The sequence below is a fragment of the Coccinella septempunctata genome, chromosome 4, assembly GCF_907165205.1.
Source record: "Coccinella septempunctata chromosome 4, icCocSept1.1, whole genome shotgun sequence".
Lineage (NCBI taxonomy): Eukaryota > Metazoa > Arthropoda > Insecta > Coleoptera > Coccinellidae > Coccinella > Coccinella septempunctata.
In genome coordinates, this window is record NC_058192.1 from 27,343,275 (window position 1) to 27,365,000 (window position 21,726).

Below are 21,726 nucleotides of genomic sequence, written 5' to 3' on the forward strand. Positions count from 1 at the left end.
AGGGTAAGTCAAAAATGTGTACCGAGCTTTCTGGGGGTGATAGTACATTGAAAAGTAAGTATAGTCTGATATAAACTCCTAGTCCAAAATGCATATTGAGGTAGATATATCCTTCCAAAGTTGATAAAATTAATTTCTCCGCATAACTGTTAAACGGTTGAAATTTCGTGCATAAATGTATGTTGTTGAAATACATTTTTTTATTACACTTCTATATTTCTGTGTGATATTGTTAGAAAGGGTGTTCTTAGAGGGTGAATCATAATATTTTTGGTACTTCTTTCATTGTATTCGTTTTGTTGAAAAAAATAGAAGCATTCGGTGGAGCGAAGAAAATTACATGAAAAAGGTACTCTTCTCCAAATACAAAAAATCGAACCGTTTTCGAGATATTTGAGTTCTTGTTGTCACATGATGTCAGCAGATTCATTCATCGCGAGATCCATCGATGACGATGTTTTAGCAGGCCATGAACAATTCTGTTCTGAATTTTGTCGATGATATAATCATCTCTGCATAAAACTTACAGCAGCATTTGCATTTCCGAAGCACTCGCCAAGCATCAAAAGCATATCAGTTTGTTCAGAGAACGAATAACCTTCCATTTCTTAAAATTCCAGTTGAAAATAGCAGAAAATAAGCAGAAAAACCACACGAGAAATTAACTACAACAATGTTCATGACATGAACGTCAAAATTAAGAACAAAATTGATCATGGCCTGCTGAAATATCGTTATCGATGAGTCTGGCGATGAAAGAATCTGCTAACATCATGTGACTACATAAACTCAAATATCTCGAAAACGATTCAATTTTTTTATTTGGATAAAAGTACCTTCTTCATGTAATTTTCTTCGCTCCATAGAATGCTTCAATTTTTTTCATCAAAACGAATACAACCAAAGAAGTTGTCGCAAAAAATCACGATTCACCCTCTAAAAACACCCGTTATAACAATATCAGAAATGGAGAAATGTAATAAAAAAAAATGTATTATAAGAAATACATTTATGCACGAAATTTCAATCTGGTGGAATATACCGGTTAGAACTTATGCGGAGAATTCTTTTTAATTTTATCAACTTTGGAAGTATATATCTTTCTCAATATGCATTTTAGGCCATGAGTTTATTTATCAAACTCTACCTTTTTTTCAATATACTATCACCCCCAGAAAGCTGAGTAGGTACACATTTTTGACTCAACCTGTCGATTAGGTTAGACTAGTTGAATACAGTACACTACTAAAAAAGTTTCAAATTCTAAATGGCCACCACCAAAAATTGGTAAATGGAAAATTTTATAGAACTCCCTTAGTATGGGTTTCAAATTTTCAGCTCAACTCATAGAATAGAGTAGAGTAGAACAACTTTTCTTCCCCCAAATTAAAAAAAAATCGTTTAAATGAATTTTCTCCAAGACTGATATAAAGTAAAGCTCTTCTAGTTTCGAATTGTTTGATCACAAAATGTAAGCATTCCATCACTTGATTATTGATACCGAGTGTGATACATAATAAAATATTGCAGCACCTGATTCCGAAAGCACTTTGACTGAATTTCATACCATCACTTGTTACGTAATGAACATTAGGAAATACATTCGGAAACATAGAGAATAAAATCTTTGATGATCTATCATATTCATTGGACTATTCGAAATGTTTTATTCATTTTTCAATTGAATGATTCAATATTTAGCGTGGCGTAGAAAGTATATTAATCTGTATCTCGGTTAGCATGAAAATTCGATACTCTGATGATTCACTCGCATCGGATATTCATTCTTACCTTGAAACATAATATACAACTCCCTAATGTTACAACTGCAGCTGCAGGAATGTCCTGGTAATTAAACATTTTATATGTTCAAAAACCATCTCTCTCATGCATAAATGGGTTAATATACCTGAACAGAACGAAGAAAGTAGAAGGGAAACAGGGTGTTTTACGGATAATTCAACAGGCTTTCAGTGCAGATGCAGGACATTTTGGAAAGTCTGAATCAGTTTTCGAAATATGTCCTGAGTATATTCATTCGAGAGATGTTTTTTGTAAGTATGTCATCAAAAACTTTCAGTCGGCATAACTCTTGAACACCTTTATAGGTTTTCGTGGAAATGTCAACAAATAAAAGCATTGGAAAATGACGATGATTCAATTATAATGATTTTTTGATAGCGCGGGTCCGTACTGAGAGTTTTTTTATTTCACATCTTGTAGAACACCCTGTACATCAAATTTTCAAAAAGCACAATTATCTCCAAAATTTACACAAAAGTAAATGTCTTTTCCAACAAGCTTTCCATACAGCACATGACGTCCAATAGACGCCCATTTTATATCCAAATGAAGTACAAACATCCACGGACCTTACATGGTCCAAGTCCAATGGATGTACATTTCTGGACCTTTACTGTACGTTCATAAATGGACGTTTTACGGATGTCCATTTAACTTTAAATAAGGGATGTTGGACAAATATCTATATGCGTCTCTTATTGGACATCTTCTGGATACACAAATCTGGATCTTTATTGTACTATCGTAAATTGTACGATAGTGTACGTCCATTCAACGTACATTTTTGGATCAACGTAAGTTATTCATGATTGTACATCTATTGGAAGTTCGGATCTGGATCTGAATATCTGCTTCCAGAAATTGTACTTTTCTGTACGACAACTGGATGTATTATATCATTTTAGAGTATCCATAATTATTCATTTCTCAACATTCGTAGGATGTACAGGACCGTATCTTATTTCTACAATCAGCATAGTTATTCAGCAATATTTTTAGATTAACGTGAATTATCCATGATTTTACATCTTTTGGATGTTCAGAATTGTATGTCAATTATTTGCCTCCAGAGATTGTACTTTTCTGTACGACAACTGGATGTATCATTTTCGAGGGTCCATAATTGTACCTATATTTCTCAACATTCGTAGGATGTGCAGGACTGGATCCTATTTGTTCAATCAGAAAGTGTACGTTGATGTACGTCCATTCAACGTACATTTTTGGATCAACGTAAATTATTCATGATTGTACATCTATTGGAAGTTCGGATCTGGATCTAAATATCTGCTTCCAGAAAGTGTACTTTTCTGTACGACTACGACAAATAGATGTATCATTTTCGAGCATCAATAATTATTCATTTCTCAACATTCGTAGGATGTACAGGGCCGGATCTTATTTCTACAATAAGCAATTGTAAGTTAATGTACGTCCAGTGGATGTACATTTTTGGATCAACAAGAATTCCCCATAATTGTACTTTCCTGTATATCCATAGGAAGCCCAATGCACTTTCAATAAGGGACGTCCGTCGAACATCCATATACGTACGTTATTGAACATCTTTTGGATATTCAGAAATGGATCGAAATATCTGTTCTTAAAAATTATACCTTTCTGTACGACAACTGGATATATCATTTTCGAGCATCCATAAATTTCTGGATGTTCAGGACTGAATCCAATTTGCACAATCAGAAACTTTATGTTTGTGTACTTCCACTGATGGATATGCAATACTGTATCATCGTGCATTATAAATAACTTTGGGTGACCAGGCGTCCCTCATTGTGACGGACAGTCCGTCAATCGTCCAAGAAGTCCGTCACTGGAAAACGTCCGTCGAAATGTCCGTCAAAATCTTGAATTTAATTCAGTATATTTCTAGAGAAAATTTGAGATGGATACTAAAAAAATTAAGTGCAAATTTACGGAGGATCTTTCAAAAGAATTTCCATTCCCTAAAAAAACAAAACTTGATTTTCCAATGTACGAAGGGTCAATTCAGCATTGTATTTGGAGAAATGTTTCAAATTACAAACATAAAAAAATAGTTAATGAAGCGTCTTCCTCTCTAACCAAATATTTCAGACATTCGAGTTTTGGGCAACGCCTGAAGCCCTATTCTCATTCCACAGTGTAATGAACAACCAATATATTAAGATTATAATATTTTCGTTTTTGTGTTGTGATAAACTTGTATTATTTTTCTGTTTTCAATAAAAAAAAATTTAAGCATATACAGAGTGAGTCTTTGACTCGTACAAATATTTTACAGTAGATTCTTGAGGTCAAAGGAAACACTTTTTTCCTTTACCATTTTTTCCAAATCGGCTCGGTTTAAAAGATAGAGGTTATTGAAAAACATAATTAAATGTTATTATGTTTTCGAGTATGTTGTCGTTCATAAATAAAAACTATAGGTGAAATTCGAAAAACAGGCTACTTTCATCGCATGCAATTCTTTTAAAATCTACCTATATCTTTTTATCAGGGCTAAATCGTAAAAAATATTGTACATGAAAATTTTTTTCTTTCGACCTCAATAATTTACTGTGAAATATTTTTACAAAGCAAAGACTCGCCCTGTATATAAATATATACACATTCACCAGGTCCGTCCGTCATTGACGCCTATGCAGTGAAATTTCCGAATGTTTATATAATGAATAGAGGACAAAAAGAGCTGTAGGGAGTGGAGAAACTTTCTCTTTGGTATTACTTATGACATTTCGGTATTCAGAAAAACATCGATGACGTCACAACTCCTAGCCCCGAAGACGTTATAACTTTAGAATTTTCATCGAAAGTTCGCAAGTTGAGAAATTAAAATTTACCTATTTCATATTTTTTCACGAAACTCAATGGACATATCATCAAGATCAACTATCAGTCGCTTTAGTACAGGTCTGCCCTTGGTATGAATTTCTTTCGTATAAGAATCAAATGCATGTATATAAAACCGTATAATTGCATTCAGTATGAATATTTCCTCTTTCAAATATTAAGAATGAGGGGATGAATCTATAATAGAAATACCACAGTTCTTTTACATTCCACTGGAAATGCGTTTTGATAGTTTGGAAATAAAAGGAATGTGTATGTAGTATACTCCATTCACTTTTATTTTAGCACTCGGTTGGACATAAAATAATTTTCTCAAGTTTTTGTAACTAGAATGGAGTAAGGTTGGCACTCATGAAATGTCGTTAATGTCATAACGCCGTGGCCACAACTAATATTCATTAACATTACAAAAATGACGAAAGTGATTGAAAAAGAGAGAAGACAGGGTTTCAGGAAGTGCTATTTAGAATTCAGGTCCGCTGAATATAATTATTATTTTATGAAAGTATTAAAAATAAACTTCTATGAATGCGATCCAACCTATTAATTGTTAATTCATCTGTTCCTCTTGCCTTGAAACTTCCTTCAATTCTTTCGACTTCTATTGATGCAAGATGATTTTTGTTGAAGAATTTAACATTCTTGTAATTATCCGTTAAGTCCTTCGAGAGATTCCCAACTACTGCATGTTGATTTTTTTGAAATCTACAAGTGATGTAAGGTATTCAACTTTTATCTAAAGAAGATAACCAACATTAACTCTCCTGAAGCTACTGCAAATTATCTGTCAATAATTTCGAAACATCTAGGTTTGAATCAAGCTTACAGGTATACATTTAATCTCACTTATTTTTGTTTAGTCTTTCCAATTTTGTGAACAAGATTTCAAAATATTCATATACATTAAATTTTTTCGAGGCGGACCTGAAATTAGAAATTTTTTTATTATGGTAATCGATAGCACTCCTGACATTGAACATACGAATCAAATATCACGAAATGTATGTGGTGGTTGATAAGTCAAAATTAATTCAAAAAATTGAGAAAATTAGTTAACCAGTTTGTATCATGGTTACAAAGAATGGTAGACCCATAAATACCATGAGTGTATGCGAATTTCCCAATAAATCACCCTGTATAATAAAATTTTTGACATTTCTCGAATTCACGATAGCTTAGGAAATTAATATTTAGCATATATCAGTAAATTGAAGATGGAGTCCTTTGACCTATTTGTCCTCCATTCATTCGAAAAATAAGCCACTATGATGACTATATTACTTTTCAACAAATTTTCTCGTGAAATAGTCATGTCGAATACTAATCGACATAAAAATTCAGGCTTAATATTCAAGGATTTTGTTGTTCGGCAAATTCGCCCATGACATTTTTTTCCAAATCATTTGCCTCATGGCTCGTGATTATCAACATTCGCAAAATTGCCATGCACCAAGCTTTCATATTACAATCGACAAACTTTGCGGCAAAATTTCATCTCTGGTGCTTTTACATATATGAGAAAACCATTTTCATTCCTTGTGTAAATGGAAATGCTTCTGCAATATTTCTGGTTATAATACTGAGAAGAGAATATAGCACAATATTCTATAAAACGAAAATGAGATAATGAAAACGTATTCAATCTTTTTCGCAATTGGGATTAATTAAACGTGAGAAATACATATTTCTATATTTGAAAACTACAATGCCAAGACCGTCCTGGAAGTAAGCAGTATATTACCCTAATTAGGGTCCTGGAAGGCAACATTAGTCATAATATCAATTCCAAGACTGTCTTGGAACTGATATTTGGGTCCTGGAAGTCAACATTAGACATAATGTCAATTCCAAGACTGTCCCGGAACTATACAATTGTCTTGGAACTAGCCGTTAGCTGATAGGAAATGTCACGGAACTCGACGTTAGTCATATATATATATATATATATATATATATATATATATATATATATATATATATATATATATATATATATATATATATATATATATATATATATATAGTTATAAAGTGTTAATACCACCTCCGAAATAGTAACTCGTTTAACGCTCTCACCTCATATATATCGCTATCACCTCCGAAATCGGAGGTGACAACGTTTTATATATATATATATATATATATATATATATATATATGAACTCGTAGTTCGTTGTGACCTCCGTTAAGTTCATTGGGCGACCTGACCTCCGGGTGTAGGGTTATATTATTGGAATAATTTTTGGTTATATATGTAGAGGGGAAGGTAAATAACAGGGGTACCTAAAGAGGGGAAAAGATTTTTATCGAAAAGTTTTTCTTCAAACGAATCAGACCTTACTACCTCCGCATATATTTCTTATTAGTAGTGCGCTCTCACCTCCCGCAACGTTGCCAGATTTCAGGAGGACAGTAAGTAAGGCAGCTGAATTCTACTCATATATAGAATACAGCTGCTCTTCCGATTCATTCACACATATTGAAACCTGTAAATAGTTCGAGAACGATAGTAATATTAATAAACTTCATACGCTTATAATTGAGTGATAAGGTTCGTGATTTCGGTGTAAATGAATTTGGACAGTTTTGCATAAATATGCTTTTGTCTACGATACTTCGTCCGATAGGGGAGTTTAATACCATATAGGTCCCAAAATGAATGATACATGACAATGAAATTTTTCGTGACATATGAGATTAATTCCAAAAACAATTTTACCGAATTTGTTCTGGTATGAAATAGTAATCTAATTTTTGGGCATTATATTCACGACATTAGGAACTCCATTAAAATGCTTTTCCTGAATGAATCAACAAAGATATACGTTTCACTTTCAGCTTCTATACTTCATTCACCTTTATTTTAGCACTGGATTGGCCATGGAGATTGGATACCTTTCACTCTGTATGGTACGAAAATGTTGGGTTAAGGTGCTTGTCAAAACATTTTTGAGTTTTAAATCAGTGCTACGTAGTCCGTTCTACGTGAAACTCTCAGTAATTACGTATTTCATCACAATGTCAATTCACTCCGAAAAATATTAAGTCGAAAATATGTAACGAACATAATTGACGTTTATACAAACTGATTGAAGACTTACCAAATCTATTTATTTACATGGAACATACAAGTGATCAGTAGCTTGAGGAAAGTTACTGTTGTTTATCTTCTTTGGCTGAAGGTTGAAGACGTTACATCAGTTGTAGAATTCAGAAAAATCAACCCGAAGATGAAATGCATTTGATGCAGTGTTAGCATTGAGTTGAATACTCAAAGGTATGGGAATGGCTTGAAGAAATGAACGGATAATTACAAGAATGTTGAATTCTTCAACAAAAATCATCTTGCATGAATGGTAGTCAAAATAATTAAAAGAAATTTGAAGCAAGAGGAGCTTCACCTTCAAACAAAACAACTGGCTCGTATTCATGTCTGTTTATTTTCAATACATTGATATAATAATAATAATTATACAGGCTGTGGCGTAATGAATGGATAATATAGAACCTGCGGGTAGAGGACTCTATGGCGGTTCAGATAGATATATTTTACATTTTGTAAAAGTGCCTTGATTTTCGAGATATTGGGGATTTTCGATGAATCACCCCAAATAATAATAATAACTGGATATTGACATTTTTCATCATAGCGGATCAAAAGCAACTCCTTGATTTAATGGCATTTCTTAATTGCTCGAGGAGTCTTTTACGATTTTTCAGTAGACAGGGTGTTTCACAAGTAAACGAACAAACGGAAACCGTGAATAGAGGGCATTGAGCTGAGTTCAAGAACACCTCATATGTGTGTCTTAGGCATTCCGTTTCCGATATACAGAGGGGTTTATTCGAATTTCCCGAATTTTCGTTCGGCTATAACTCCAACTATTTTAGTTGGATTCGGCTAAAAATTCATTATCTGCTTAAACTTGTAAGTTTCAATAAAACAGAACATTAAAAGTTGACGAACACAGGACCGGACTTATTGAGGCTATATTCAAATTAAAACTCATGCAAAACACTCTGTTTGTAGTTTTTCGTAATAATTTTGAATTTTTCAGGTATCTGCATTGATTTTCTCAAAATCAAGGAAACTTTGTTATGAATTATCAGTGGATTATTTTTAATGAATAATTGTTTGGTGGTGAAATGCCTCTGGAAGAAACAGCGCTGCATATTGACTTTTACTTCACATTAATTAATGGGATGAATATGATCGCCAATCAAATGTGGAAATCTAAAAATGGAATTGGAAATGTTCAACTGAATTTTTTCTTTCTCAATATATGTCTTGCATTTGTTTTTGATATTTATAGCATATCTGGTTATCCAGATCAGTCATTCACAGTGATAGTAAGCTTTATTATTGATAATGAACAAAAATAGAAATGAAAAACTACGCTATCATGAAAATAATAATTATAACTTGATATCTTCCGAATGAATCGCTTTTTATGGACAACGTGGACCTGAAGTAATTTTCCGAACTAATTTTCACCTCATTTGGTCTTTTATTGAAGGTATTGATTGGCACTTCGAATAAGTATCATAAATGCACTTTCGAATTCCTCACTGATTCCGTTATAGTCATTATTGGATCTATGGAAAGCTATTGACTGGTCTGGTCTTATTACAATTTGTTATTGAAACATTGATGATATTTATGCACCAGCAAAAGTATTTATCAGTATTTCAGGTCATTTCATTAGAGGGGTAGGACCCCAACATTGGACTCCTAGATCCATAGATCTGACACCCCGCGATTTCTTTCTTTGTTTTTATTCACACAACTAGTTGTCCATAGAAAAATAGATTCATTCTGAAGATCAAGTCTCAATTTTTAGTTTCAAGATAGCGTAGTTTTTCTATTCATATTTGGGTATTATCAATTTTGAAACACTTTATCATTGTGAATGACTATTTTGAAGACCGAATAAGGTATAATTGTTGAACACATTCAACAGAATATTCTTTGAGAAAAAATTCAATTAAGAATTTCTAAATACATTTTCATGAAGTGCTCTATTCCTTAGAGGCGTCTGACCAAAACAATTATTGCTAGAACATGAACAACAGGTGAGGCAACCCAAAAATCAATTCATTTTGATTCAATTATAATGCAGATAACAAAAAAGTTGAAATTATGATTAAAAAACTACATACACGGTGTTTTTATGAGTTTGAAGTGAAGTAAAGCCTCACTGAGCCCGGTCCTGTTTTTTTTTTTCGAATTTTAATGCTCTGTTTCAATGAAATTAACAACTCAAGGCTAAATATAAATTTTCAGTCGACTTGATCGAGAATTTCAGGAGTTATAGCCAAACGGAAATTCGAGAAATTTAAAGAAACCCCGAAGAAACTTATATATAGGGTGCCCCAAAACTATTGAATCAAACGTCACACCACGATAGAGTAGATCAAATACTATCGAATGACACCAACATTAGTTGAGCGAAAATGTACCGTTTCTGAGAAAACCTAACCTAAAGTTGCCGATTTTCGAACTATTTTTTCAACCAAGGCCAATTTGTGATTGAGGATAGCTTTTTTCTCCCATATTATCACCACTGTTCATTCTGAGTATCAAAAATCATGTAGTAAAAACAATTGTTGTAATTTACCTTTACTTAGGTTATGGTTATCGATTAACTACTTAAAATAATTTGAATTAGGGGAGATATAACAATAATCTTAGTTCAATATAATTTAATATCGATTTCCTTTTCCACAAACTGGCCCTGTTATTAGGAAAAATAGTTCGAAAATCGCAACTTTAGGTATTTTTATAAAATTCTGATTATTTTGGAAACGGTACATTTTCGTCGAACTAATGTTGGTGTCATTCGATAATATTTGGTTTACTCTATCGTGGTGTGACGTTTGATTCACTAGTTTTGGGACATCCTGTATATGGGGTGATTTTGAACTCAGCTCAATGCCCTCTGTTCACGGTTTTCATTTGTCTGTTTACTTGTGAAACACCCTGTACCTCCTTGTACCGTCATATGAAAATTCAAATTCTTCTTGTTGTGAGAAACGTTCAGCCCAACATCTATTTACTGCAAAACACGTGTTAATACTGATATGAAGGGTTCAAACTTTTCTACCTGATTCGGGCTTTTTTGGAACGAATTGCTCAAGATGCCCAGTTCGAGTAATATTTCGTTTTGCGTGTTAAATTGGATAAAATTGAATTTATTCCATGGAAGATTCGAGAATTATTGATGTCCAGAATGCTCCAGAATGATGAAAATTTTCAGATTTCATTGAAATCTTGCGAAAATTATCTCGTGTATTGTCAAGTTTAGATTTAAATTCATTCAGAACTTTGAGGTTCGGCAAATAATGATGTAAATAATTCAATATTCTATTCGCCTCAAGACTCGAAACTTTTCGAGAAATGATATATTTAATGATTTGATGACGAATAAATAAAAAAATTATGTGTGTTGATATCATATTTTCATTCATTGAAGAATATTTAGAATAATGAAGTTCAACAAATGATACGAACAAGGTACTGATTCCATTAGCCTCATGATCCGAAACATTTCAGAATTTATTTCGTGTTTAGATAATCCGCTGCATATCGTTGTTCACAATACGACTGTCAATTAAGGACCAATTATAGAACGATTTAATTAATAGATCAATAGCTTTTGAAAATGTTGGTCAGTCTATAAACTGACAACTCATTTTGTCAAATGACGGATTTCAGTATCAGAGTGCAGACTGCTACATAGTATAATGAGAGTTCAAAAAAATTTGTATGGACTACAGAATTCAGCGCAGTTGTTGTTTTGAAGAAAAAGTAGTAGATTCTCGCAAAATCCGAAACCCTACATGAATAGGCCCAGTAGTTCAGTTCGGGATTGAAGTTTTGATATTTCAGTTCAATTCTGTCAGGTTAATCTAGGATAATCTTAAATCTCGGCCTAATCCTGAACTGAACAACCGGGCCTTATAAGTAATAGCAACGTAGCATTCATTAAGTCGTTATATTATGGGAATAATACTAATTTTTTATAGCGAAGAATAGTGGTTTTTATCCTCGGTATTCACGAAATTTATTTTACTATGTTTTTTTAAGGTGAATCGGCCCGAAATCTTGGATCCCTCGACCTGCTAGTTTCGTATACTTCTATGACAATAGCATAATAACTCAAATTTCATCATTTTCACAGAAATTTTTGAATATAAACGAGAGACACAGTTCCTTCAGCGCAGTTGTTGTTTTGAATAAAAAGTAGTAGATTCTCGCAAAATCCGAAACTCTACATGAATAGGCCCAGTTGATCAGTTTGGGATTAAAGTTTATCCTAGATTGATTTTGACATTTCAGTTCATTTCTGTCAGGTTAATCTAGGATCATCTTAAATCTCGGCCTAATCCTGAACTGATCAACCGGGCCTCATAGTAATAGCAACGTAGCATTAATTAAGTCGGTATATTATTGGAATAATATTAATTTTTTATAGCGGAGAATAGTGGTTTTTAGCCTCGGTATTCACGAAATTCATTTTATTATTTTTTTTTGAGGTGAATCGGCCCTAAATCTTGGATCCCCCGACCTGCTAGTTTCGTACACTTTTAAGAATATAGCATAATAACTCAAATTTCAACAATTCAACAGGAATTTCGGAATTTAAGGGAGAGACACATTAAAAAAATCGATAGCAAGTTACCGCCTAACCTACGAGCTTGCCGAAAATGAAACTGGTACCAACCTACTCAGTGCTTCATAATATGTATAGTATTATGACTCAGTGTTTTTTAGAACCTGTAAAAAAAAATTAAAAACTGTAAACTCGTCATCGCCTTCCAAAAGCTGTATCATGGAAGGGCTGTCGATTTGGAAAAAAATTTATAGGAACTACCCCCGCTTATTTTTATTAAGGAATCATCTCCTTTAGTCCTTCGCATTTGTTTACAGATATCCTGTATACAGATATATTTTATCTATGTGTTTATCTATTTATTTTGGATAGTAGAAATTCAATCAATATATTATGTAATTTTCGAAGACCAAAACAAAAATTTCAATTGCACCTGATTTGTTAATTATAAGAATCATCATTTATTTTGAATAATAAAACTGCATGCGAAAATCTGTATATCAATCGTATGTATCCGAGTATGTATCTATATTATTAACTTCATTTTGTAGATTCATCATGTCTTGACAAAAATATGGTTGCAATTTCAAAATAAGTTGACTCAAGGCCTTCAATAGACTTCAATTTTGTTTATTTTCCCTTACATCCAGTATGATCTATCGAAAAATGCAAATCTGTTTTGGATAATTCTTCATAAAATCTTACTTTTTTCGATATAATTGGTAATTTTCTTTATGATACCTACATCACTAAAAAATTTAAAATAGAGAGATGGTACAAGCTCTTTAAATTTTCGGGAAAATCCAATATTTAAACATAATCGATAATAAAAGAAATGTTTCTGAGCAAAGGATTCCTCAAAATCATTGAGCAATCCGATTTAAGATAAATATATAGAGCGTTCCATTTGAAATAACATAACATAACATAACATATAATAACACAACGACGTTGTTCATTTCTGTGACATTGTAAAATTTGTAGTACTTTTTCTCTTGATTCTGAAATGAAAATTTTCGGAATGGCTCATTGTCCTTGAATATTCATCATCATTCACATCTGAATATTCTTTTCCGAAAAATTTTTTTTTCGCTGAACAGCTTATTTCATTATATCCAATGTAACAATACTGATTATTCATTATTCTAATAGGTAGTATTATCTATATAGATCATTTCCATAGAGAAAAGCAATATTATGATGGACAAAACTCAAATCGATTTGTTTTCAGATAGGTAATGAAATAGTTCGCCAAATTCAGAATTATAGTGTTAGCTTGAGATGAAAGAAGTTCAACGGATGCATAGATACACACGATGAAATATAAACAGTCATAATCCCATTCGAGGTAGCCAAGATTGGTTTTCTTTCACGTAATTCTTTCCCCTACAGAAGAATGCGATAAAAATCGTTGAGATATTCCGCCTGGATTGCAATAATGGAGGAGATAACGCGCTGCGCCTCTCTTCACTTAATTCCTCCGTATACTGATATTCCGCCTTTCTACATCTGCTTGCACAGTACAACGTTGCCATTTTCGGAGGTGCTAACGAGCAAAGAGTCTTCCAGAGCAATTCTTCGATATACAGCTCAGCACACTAGCGCCAGTGATATACACTCGAACTAAAAGATTGTTCAGTACATAAAGGAGGTGCGTTGTGACCTCAAAACGATTTTTTGATATGTTGGTGCCTGAAGCCTCCTGAATCTAACAAGCTAAAAAACAAGGCAAAACGTTGTCACCTCCGATATATATATATATATATATATATATATATATATATATATATATATATATATATATATATATATATATATATATATATACATATATATATATATATTAAATATATATATATATTATATATATATATATATATATATATATATAGTTATAAAGTGTTAATACCACTTATATAGTATATATATATATATATATATATATATATATATATATATACTCAAAGTAATTTAACTCCCAATATATATATATCGTACAATTAGAATAAGGGGTTATGGGAATGGATGAAAAATTTTTTGATCTTCTCTTTTATTCCATCAGTCGACGTTTCGGTCCAGGTATGGACCTTCCTCAGGACTCTAAAATTATATTAAAATGGTAACAAATCTCACATGGACAAAAAAAAAACTCACCGGAAAACAGAGAGTTGTTAGGTAACAAATTTAACATCTGTTGATAGAACTAAAATCAAAACAATCAGGCATCAACTAATATGAGCGAAAAAGTCCAAAATCGACACAATTGTTCTTCTATTCAATAATCGTCCAAAAATCCTTTTTTTTTTAATCACGTCAAATACATTAATCAATGTCAAAAGCCACAGAATACAACAAACAAAAACACAACTTTCAAGTTGACACAACGACGTCTGAAACCACAGAGCTCCCATCATTCGCTGGCCTCAGTACTCCTCTCTCCCCGGACAGCTGGTCAATACTTAGTAAAAATGCATAAATATTGCTAATCCCTTCAATGTCCCTTCTGTAATTCATCGAATTACTATGTCGTTTAATGTGACACATCTCCAAAAAGGTCCGTTTCTTGAGATTGTTTTCACATTCCAACACTTTCGCTGCGTTGTAATTCATTTGATGGCCACTACTTCTCACATGTTCTGCCAGGGCACATGCCTTGCTTGGATTCTTAACATCACTCTTATGTTGTGTGAGTCTCTTCTTCAATTGTTGAGATGTCTGTCCAACGTAAATTTCACCACAAGATGCACATGGAACACCATACACTACCCCACTCATCTTAAGCACATCCATCTTGTCTTTGACCCTGCTGAATAATTTCTTGACCCTGAACTCATTTCTTGCCAACACTTTTATTGTGTCTGTCTTAAGCAACCTCACCAATGACCCAGTTACACCCTCTATCAGAGGAATAGACGAAAACTTCAAACCATCTCTTCTGAGTTCCAAAGTGGCGGAGGCGCTCTCCACTGTAGGCACAACACCATCAGACATTCCTTCCCTCACCCTCTGTGGCTGTCCAGAGGGCGATGAGTTGTAAATTAACCGTGAAAGTAGTCCCCTCGGATATCCATTATTCCTCATTAACTGAAAAAGGACATTCAAGTTGGCCTCTCGTTTCGTTGGGTGTACTATTCTCTCAATGCGACTTTTTAGTCCTAGAATCAAGTTGATCTTCTGTTTGGAAGGGTGATTTGAGAGAAAATGGATGTAACGGCCTGAACTCGTGGGCTTCCTATACCAGTCTAGTATAATGTTATTATCATTTGTTCTGATGACCTTGGTGTCCAAGAAGGGAACACTGCCCAATGTTTCCTCCTCAAGGGTGAACTTGATAAACTCATCACATTCGTTAAATTTCCGGAGGGTGTAAGTCACTTGATCCTTTGGAACAGCAGTGATCAGGTCGTCTACGTATCCTTTCAAGAAAGGAATATAAAATGGTAAGTTAGCCAGTATCAAATCCAAAAGAAATATCATAACTATTTTCGCAATGGCTGGAATGAAATTGGAGCCCATGGGGGAGCCCAGTATCTGTAAATAGAATTTCCCATCAAAAAGGAAATAGTTCGAAGAGAAAAGGAATTTCACTATGGAAATGAACTCATCTTTTGAAATGGAAGTGTGTTGTTCAATATCTGTCCACCGACTCTCAATGGCCGAGATCACCAAGTCAACAGAAATATTGCTGAATAAAGAAACTACGTCTAAACTTATCAGTACGTAATTATCTGGTATCTGAAGATCTTTAGCAAATTCCGCAAAGGAAAAGGAGTCCTTGACAAAATATCTATCTTCTGTGGCAGCAAGAGTTCTAGCCAATATATCAGCCATGTAAATTGATAACTTGGATGTTGGAGTATTAATAAACGAAACAATGGGTCTCAGGGTTAAGGTGGGCTTATGAATTTTCGGGAGGCCATAGAATCTGGCTGGTACGGCATTGTAATTATATAAACGTTTCCCTTCAGACTCTGTTATATACCCTTTGTTGACCAAATTTTTCACCAATGAATTGCACTTTGTTTGCATGGACGTAGTGGGATCTCTAGGTAATATTTTGTAGTGATTGTCATCCTCAAGGATCTCTCGGGATAGGTCAACATATTGAGATCTATCCATCAAAACAGTAACATTGCCCTTATCCGATTGCATGACCAACAAATCCTGATGATCCTTTAGGTATCTCTTGCAGTAATAGAACTCATTCTGGAATACATTATTGGTTCCTCTGTTCGATCGAACGTAATTGGTAATAGTGTTCGCAGCTAGTGATCGGAAAATGTTCTTGCCTTCATCATTAAGTGATTTATTCATACCGATTGTAAACTCAATATCAGCCAACAATTTCTGAATTGAGACCTCATTCCTGGGGATTTCAATGCCAAACTTAGGACCCAGGGCCAGGAAATTGAGAACTCTCTCTGGGACTGCAACGGAACTTATATTCTTAACCCATTCTTTCTGGGGTTGGACTTTACTGAGTTGTTCACTTATTAACTTAGTGAGTTTTCTAACATTGTTATCGCGTATCAACCGGAACCGATCAGTGTACTTCTTAAGTTGACGGTTGTGAAACTGGTCCAACATATCACATGGAAGCGTATCCACCAAAGTCTGCCACACCCTGGATAACTCGTCTTCCATCCTCCTTATTTTGGAAACTGTTGTCTTAATTTCGAACAGAAGAACATGCCGAACAGTCTTAGCCTTCATACACTCCACCTGTCCAGCAGATATGGAATCCGTTGCTGAACCATACAGGTACTTCATGTTACAGGATATGTGTTTAGGTAGAAGACCTTGCCGTTTGCACTCCAAAAGGAACACTCTCCGATTCTTAAGGGGGGCCAGCTTGATGTTCAATGATGCCCAAGATTTCAAGTTCTTAACAGAAGCAAGTCCATATTGTGTTTGGACCTCTGCATAGAACCCCATGCTTAATACTCAAAGTAATTTAACTCCCAATATATATATATCGTACAATTAGAATAAGGGGTTATGGGAATGGATGAAAAATTTTTTGATCTTCTCTTTTATTCCATCAGTCGACGTTTCGGTCCAGGTATGGACCTTCCTCAGGACTCTAAAATTATATTAAAATGGTAACAAATCTCACATGGACAAAAAAAAACTCACCGGAAAACAGAGAGTTATTAGGTAACAAATTTAACATCTGTTGATAGAACTAAAATCAAAACAATCAGGCATCAACTAATATGAGCGAAAAAGTCCAAAATCGACACAATTGTTCTTCTATTCAATAATCGTCCAAAAATCCTTTTTTTTTTTAATCACGTCAAATACATTAATCAATGTCAAAAGCCACAGAATACAACAAACAAAAACACAACTTTCAGGTTGACACAACGACGTCTGAAACCACAGAGCTCCCATCATTCGCTGGCCTCAGTACTCCTCTCTCCCCGGACAGCTGGTCAATACTTAGTAAAAATGCATAAATATTGCTAATCCCTTCAATGTCCCTTCTGTAATTCATCGAATTACTATGTCGTTTAATGTGACACATCTCCAAAAAGGTCCGTTTCTTGAGATTGTTTTCACATTCCAACACTTTCGCTGCGTTGTAATTCATTTGATGGCCACTACTTCTCACATGTTCTGCCAGGGCACATGCCTTGCTTGGATTCTTAACATCACTCTTATGTTGTGTGAGTCTCTTCTTCAATTGTTGAGATGTCTGTCCAACGTAAATTTCACCACAAGATGCACATGGAACACCATACACTACCCCACTCATCTTAAGCACATCCATCTTGTCTTTGACCCTGCTGAATAATTTCTTGACCCTGAACTCATTTCTTGCCAACACTTTTATTGTGTCTGTCTTAAGCAACCTCACCAATGACCCAGTTACACCCTCTATCAGAGGAATAGACGAAAACTTCAAACCATCTCTTCTGAGTTCCAAAGTGGCGGAGGCGCTCTCCACTGTAGGCACAACAACAACAACCGGTTGATACGCGATAACAATGTTAGAAAACTCACTAAGTTAATAAGTGAACAACTCAGTAAAGTCCAACCCCAGAAAGAATGGGTTAAGAATATAAGTTCCGTTGCAGTCCCAGAGAGAGTTCTCAATTTCCTGGCCCTGGGTCCTAAGTTTGGCATTGAAATCCCCAGGAATGAGGTCTCAATTCAGAAATTGTTGGCTGATATTGAGTTTACAATCGGTATGAATAAATCACTTAATGATGAAGGCAAGAACATTTTCCGATCACTAGCTGCGAACACTATTACCAATTACGTTCGATCGAACAGAGGAACCAATAATGTATTCCAGAATGAGTTCTATTACTGCAAGAGATACCTAAAGGATCATCAGGATTTGTTGGTCATGCAATCGGATAAGGGCAATGTTACTGTTTTGATGGATAGATCTCAATATGTTGACCTATCCCGAGAGATCCTTGAGGATGACAATCACTACAAAATATTACCTAGAGATCCCACTACGTCCATGCAAACAAAGTGCAATTCATTGGTGAAAAATTTGGTCAACAAAGGGTATATAACAGAGTCTGAAGGGAAACGTTTATATAATTACAATGCCGTACCAGCCAGATTCTATGGCCTCCCGAAAATTCATAAGCCCACCTTAACCCTGAGACCCATTGTTTCGTTTATTAATACTCCAACATCCAAGTTATCAATTTACATGGCTGATATATTGGCTAGAACTCTTGCTGCCACAGAAGATAGATATTTTGTCAAGGACTCCTTTTCCTTTGCGGAATTTGCTAAAGATCTTCAGATACCAGATAATTACGTACTGATAAGTTTAGACGTAGTTTCTTTATTCAGCAATATTTCTGTTGACTTGGTGATCTCGGCCATTGAGAGTCGGTGGACAGATATTGAACAACACACTTCCATTTCAAAAGATGAGTTCATTTCCATAGTGAAATTCCTTTTCTCTTCGAACTATTTCCTTTTTGATGGGAAATTCTATTTACAGATACTGGGCTCCCCCATGGGCTCCAATTTCATTCCAGCCATTGCGAAAATAGTTATGATATTTCTTTTGGATTTGATACTGGCTAACTTACCATTTTATATTCCTTTCTTGAAAGGATACGTAGACGACCTGATCACTGCTGTTCCAAAGGATCAAGTGACTTACACCCTCCGGAAATTTAACGAATGTGATGAGTTTATCAAGTTCACCCTTGAGGAGGAAACATTGGGCAGTGTTCCCTTCTTGGACACCAAGGTCATCAGAACAAATGATAATAACATTATACTAGACTGGTATAGGAAGCCCACGAGTTCAGGCCGTTACATCCATTTTCTCTCAAATCACCCTTCCAAACAGAAGATCAACTTGATTCTAGGACTAAAAAGTCGCATTGAGAGAATAGTACACCCAACGAAACGAGAGGCCAACTTGAATGTCCTTTTTCAGTTAATGAGGAATAATGGATATCCGAGGGGACTACTTTCACGGTTAATTTACAACTCATCGCCCTCTGGACAGCCACAGAGGGTGAGGGAAGGAATGTCTGATGGTGTTGTGCCTACAGTGGAGAGCGCCTCCGCCACTTTGGAACTCAGAAGAGATGGTTTGAAGTTTTCGTCTATTCCTCTGATAGAGGGTGTAACTGGGTCATTGGTGAGGTTGCTTAAGACAGACACAATAAAAGTGTTGGCAAGAAATGAGTTCAGGGTCAAGAAATTATTCAGCAGGGTCAAAGACAAGATGGATGTGCTTAAGATGAGTGGGGTAGTGTATGGTGTTCCATGTGCATCTTGTGGTGAAATTTACGTTGGACAGACATCTCAACAATTGAAGAAGAGACTCACACAACACAAGAGTGATGTTAAGAATCCAAGCAAGGCATGTGCCCTGGCAGAACATGTGAGAAGTAGTGGCCATCAAATGAATTACAACGCAGCGAAAGTGTTGGAATGTGAAAACAATCTCAAGAAACGGACCTTTTTGGAGATGTGTCACATTAAACGACATAGTAATTCGATGAATTACAGAAGGGACATTGAAGGGATTAGCAATATTTATGCATTTTTACTAAGTATTGACCAGCTGTCCGGGGAGAGAGGAGTACTGAGGCCAGCGAATGATGGGAGCTCTGTGGTTTCAGACGTCGTTGTGTCAACCTGAAAGTTGTGTTTTTGTTTGTTGTATTCTGTGGCTTTTGACATTGATTAATGTATTTGACGTGATTAAAAAAAAAGGATTTTTGGACGATTATTGAATAGAAGAACAATTGTGTCGATTTTGGACTTTTTCGCTCATATTAGTTGATGCCTGATTGTTTTGATTTTAGTTCTATCAACAGATGTTAAATTTGTTACCTAATAACTCTCTGTTTTCCGGTGAGTTTTTTTTTGTCCATGTGAGATTTGTTACCATTTTAATATAATTTTAGAGTCCTGAGGAAGGTCCATACCTGGACCGAAACGTCGACTGATGGAATAAAAGAGAAGATCAAAAAATTTTTCATCCATTCCCATAACCCCTTATATATATATATATATATGTTGAGTTTGAATTGATTGGGCATCTAGGTCTTCAAAAAAGTTGTAAACAATTTTATTTTGTATAAACGTTTCGGCGCATCCGCCTTCTTCAGTATACATAAATCATAAATCGACATTGTTCATTTTTGCTCTTTTCTGGTCGGTATTGTTGTGTTAGCTGTTCTGTCCTATGTTGACGATCCATAATGCTTTCTTCCCCCTGCATTAATATATTGTGAAAGTTTTGGTTTTTACCTAGCATATAATATGTTGAGTTTGAATTGATTGGGCATCTAGGTCTTCAAAAAAGTTGTAAACAATTTTATTTTGTATAAACGTTTCGGCGCATCCGCCTTCTTCAGTATACATAAATCATAAATCGACATTGTTCATTTTTGCTCTTTTCTGGTCGGTATTGTTGTGTTAGCTGTTCTGTCCTATGTTGACGATCCATAATGCTTTCTTCCCCCTGCATTAATATATTGTGAAAGTTTTGGTTTTTACCTAGCATATAATATGTTGAGTTTGAATTGATTGGGCATCTAGGTCTTCAAAAAAGTTGTAAACAATTTTATTTTGTATAAACGTTTCGGCGCATCCGCCTTCTTCAGTATACATAAATCATAAATCGACATTGTTCATTTTTGCTCTTTTCTGGTCGGTATTGTTGTGTTAGCTGTTCTGTCCTATGTTGACGATCCATAATGCTTTCTTCCCCCTGCATTAATATATTGTGAAAGTTTTGGTTTTTACCTAGCATATAATATGTTGAGTTTGAATTGATTGGGCATCTAGGTCTTCAAAAAAGTTGTAAACAATTTTATTTTGTATAAACGTTTCGGCGCATCCGCCTTCTTCAGTATACATAAATCATAAATCGACATTGTTCATTTTTGCTCTTTTCTGGTCGGTATTGTTGTGTTAGCTGTTCTGTCCTATGTTGACGATCCATAATGCTTTCTTC

The 21,726-nt window shown here is 34.6% G+C and overlaps 2 protein-coding genes across 2 annotated transcripts; one reads left to right on the forward strand and one right to left on the reverse strand.

The window, feature by feature from the left end:
• Positions 1–14,636: 14,636 nt before the first annotated feature.
• Positions 14,637–17,201, reverse strand: LOC123310972. The gene has a single exon (XM_044894699.1). It carries the CDS (start codon positions 17,199–17,201, stop codon positions 14,637–14,639), a length of 2,565 nt encoding a protein of 854 aa, XP_044750634.1.
• Positions 17,202–18,459: 1,258 nt separating this feature from the next.
• Positions 18,460–20,403, forward strand: LOC123310973. The gene has a single exon (XM_044894700.1). It carries the CDS (start codon positions 18,460–18,462, stop codon positions 20,401–20,403), a length of 1,944 nt encoding a protein of 647 aa, XP_044750635.1.
• The last annotated feature ends 1,323 nt before the right edge of the window (positions 20,404–21,726 follow it).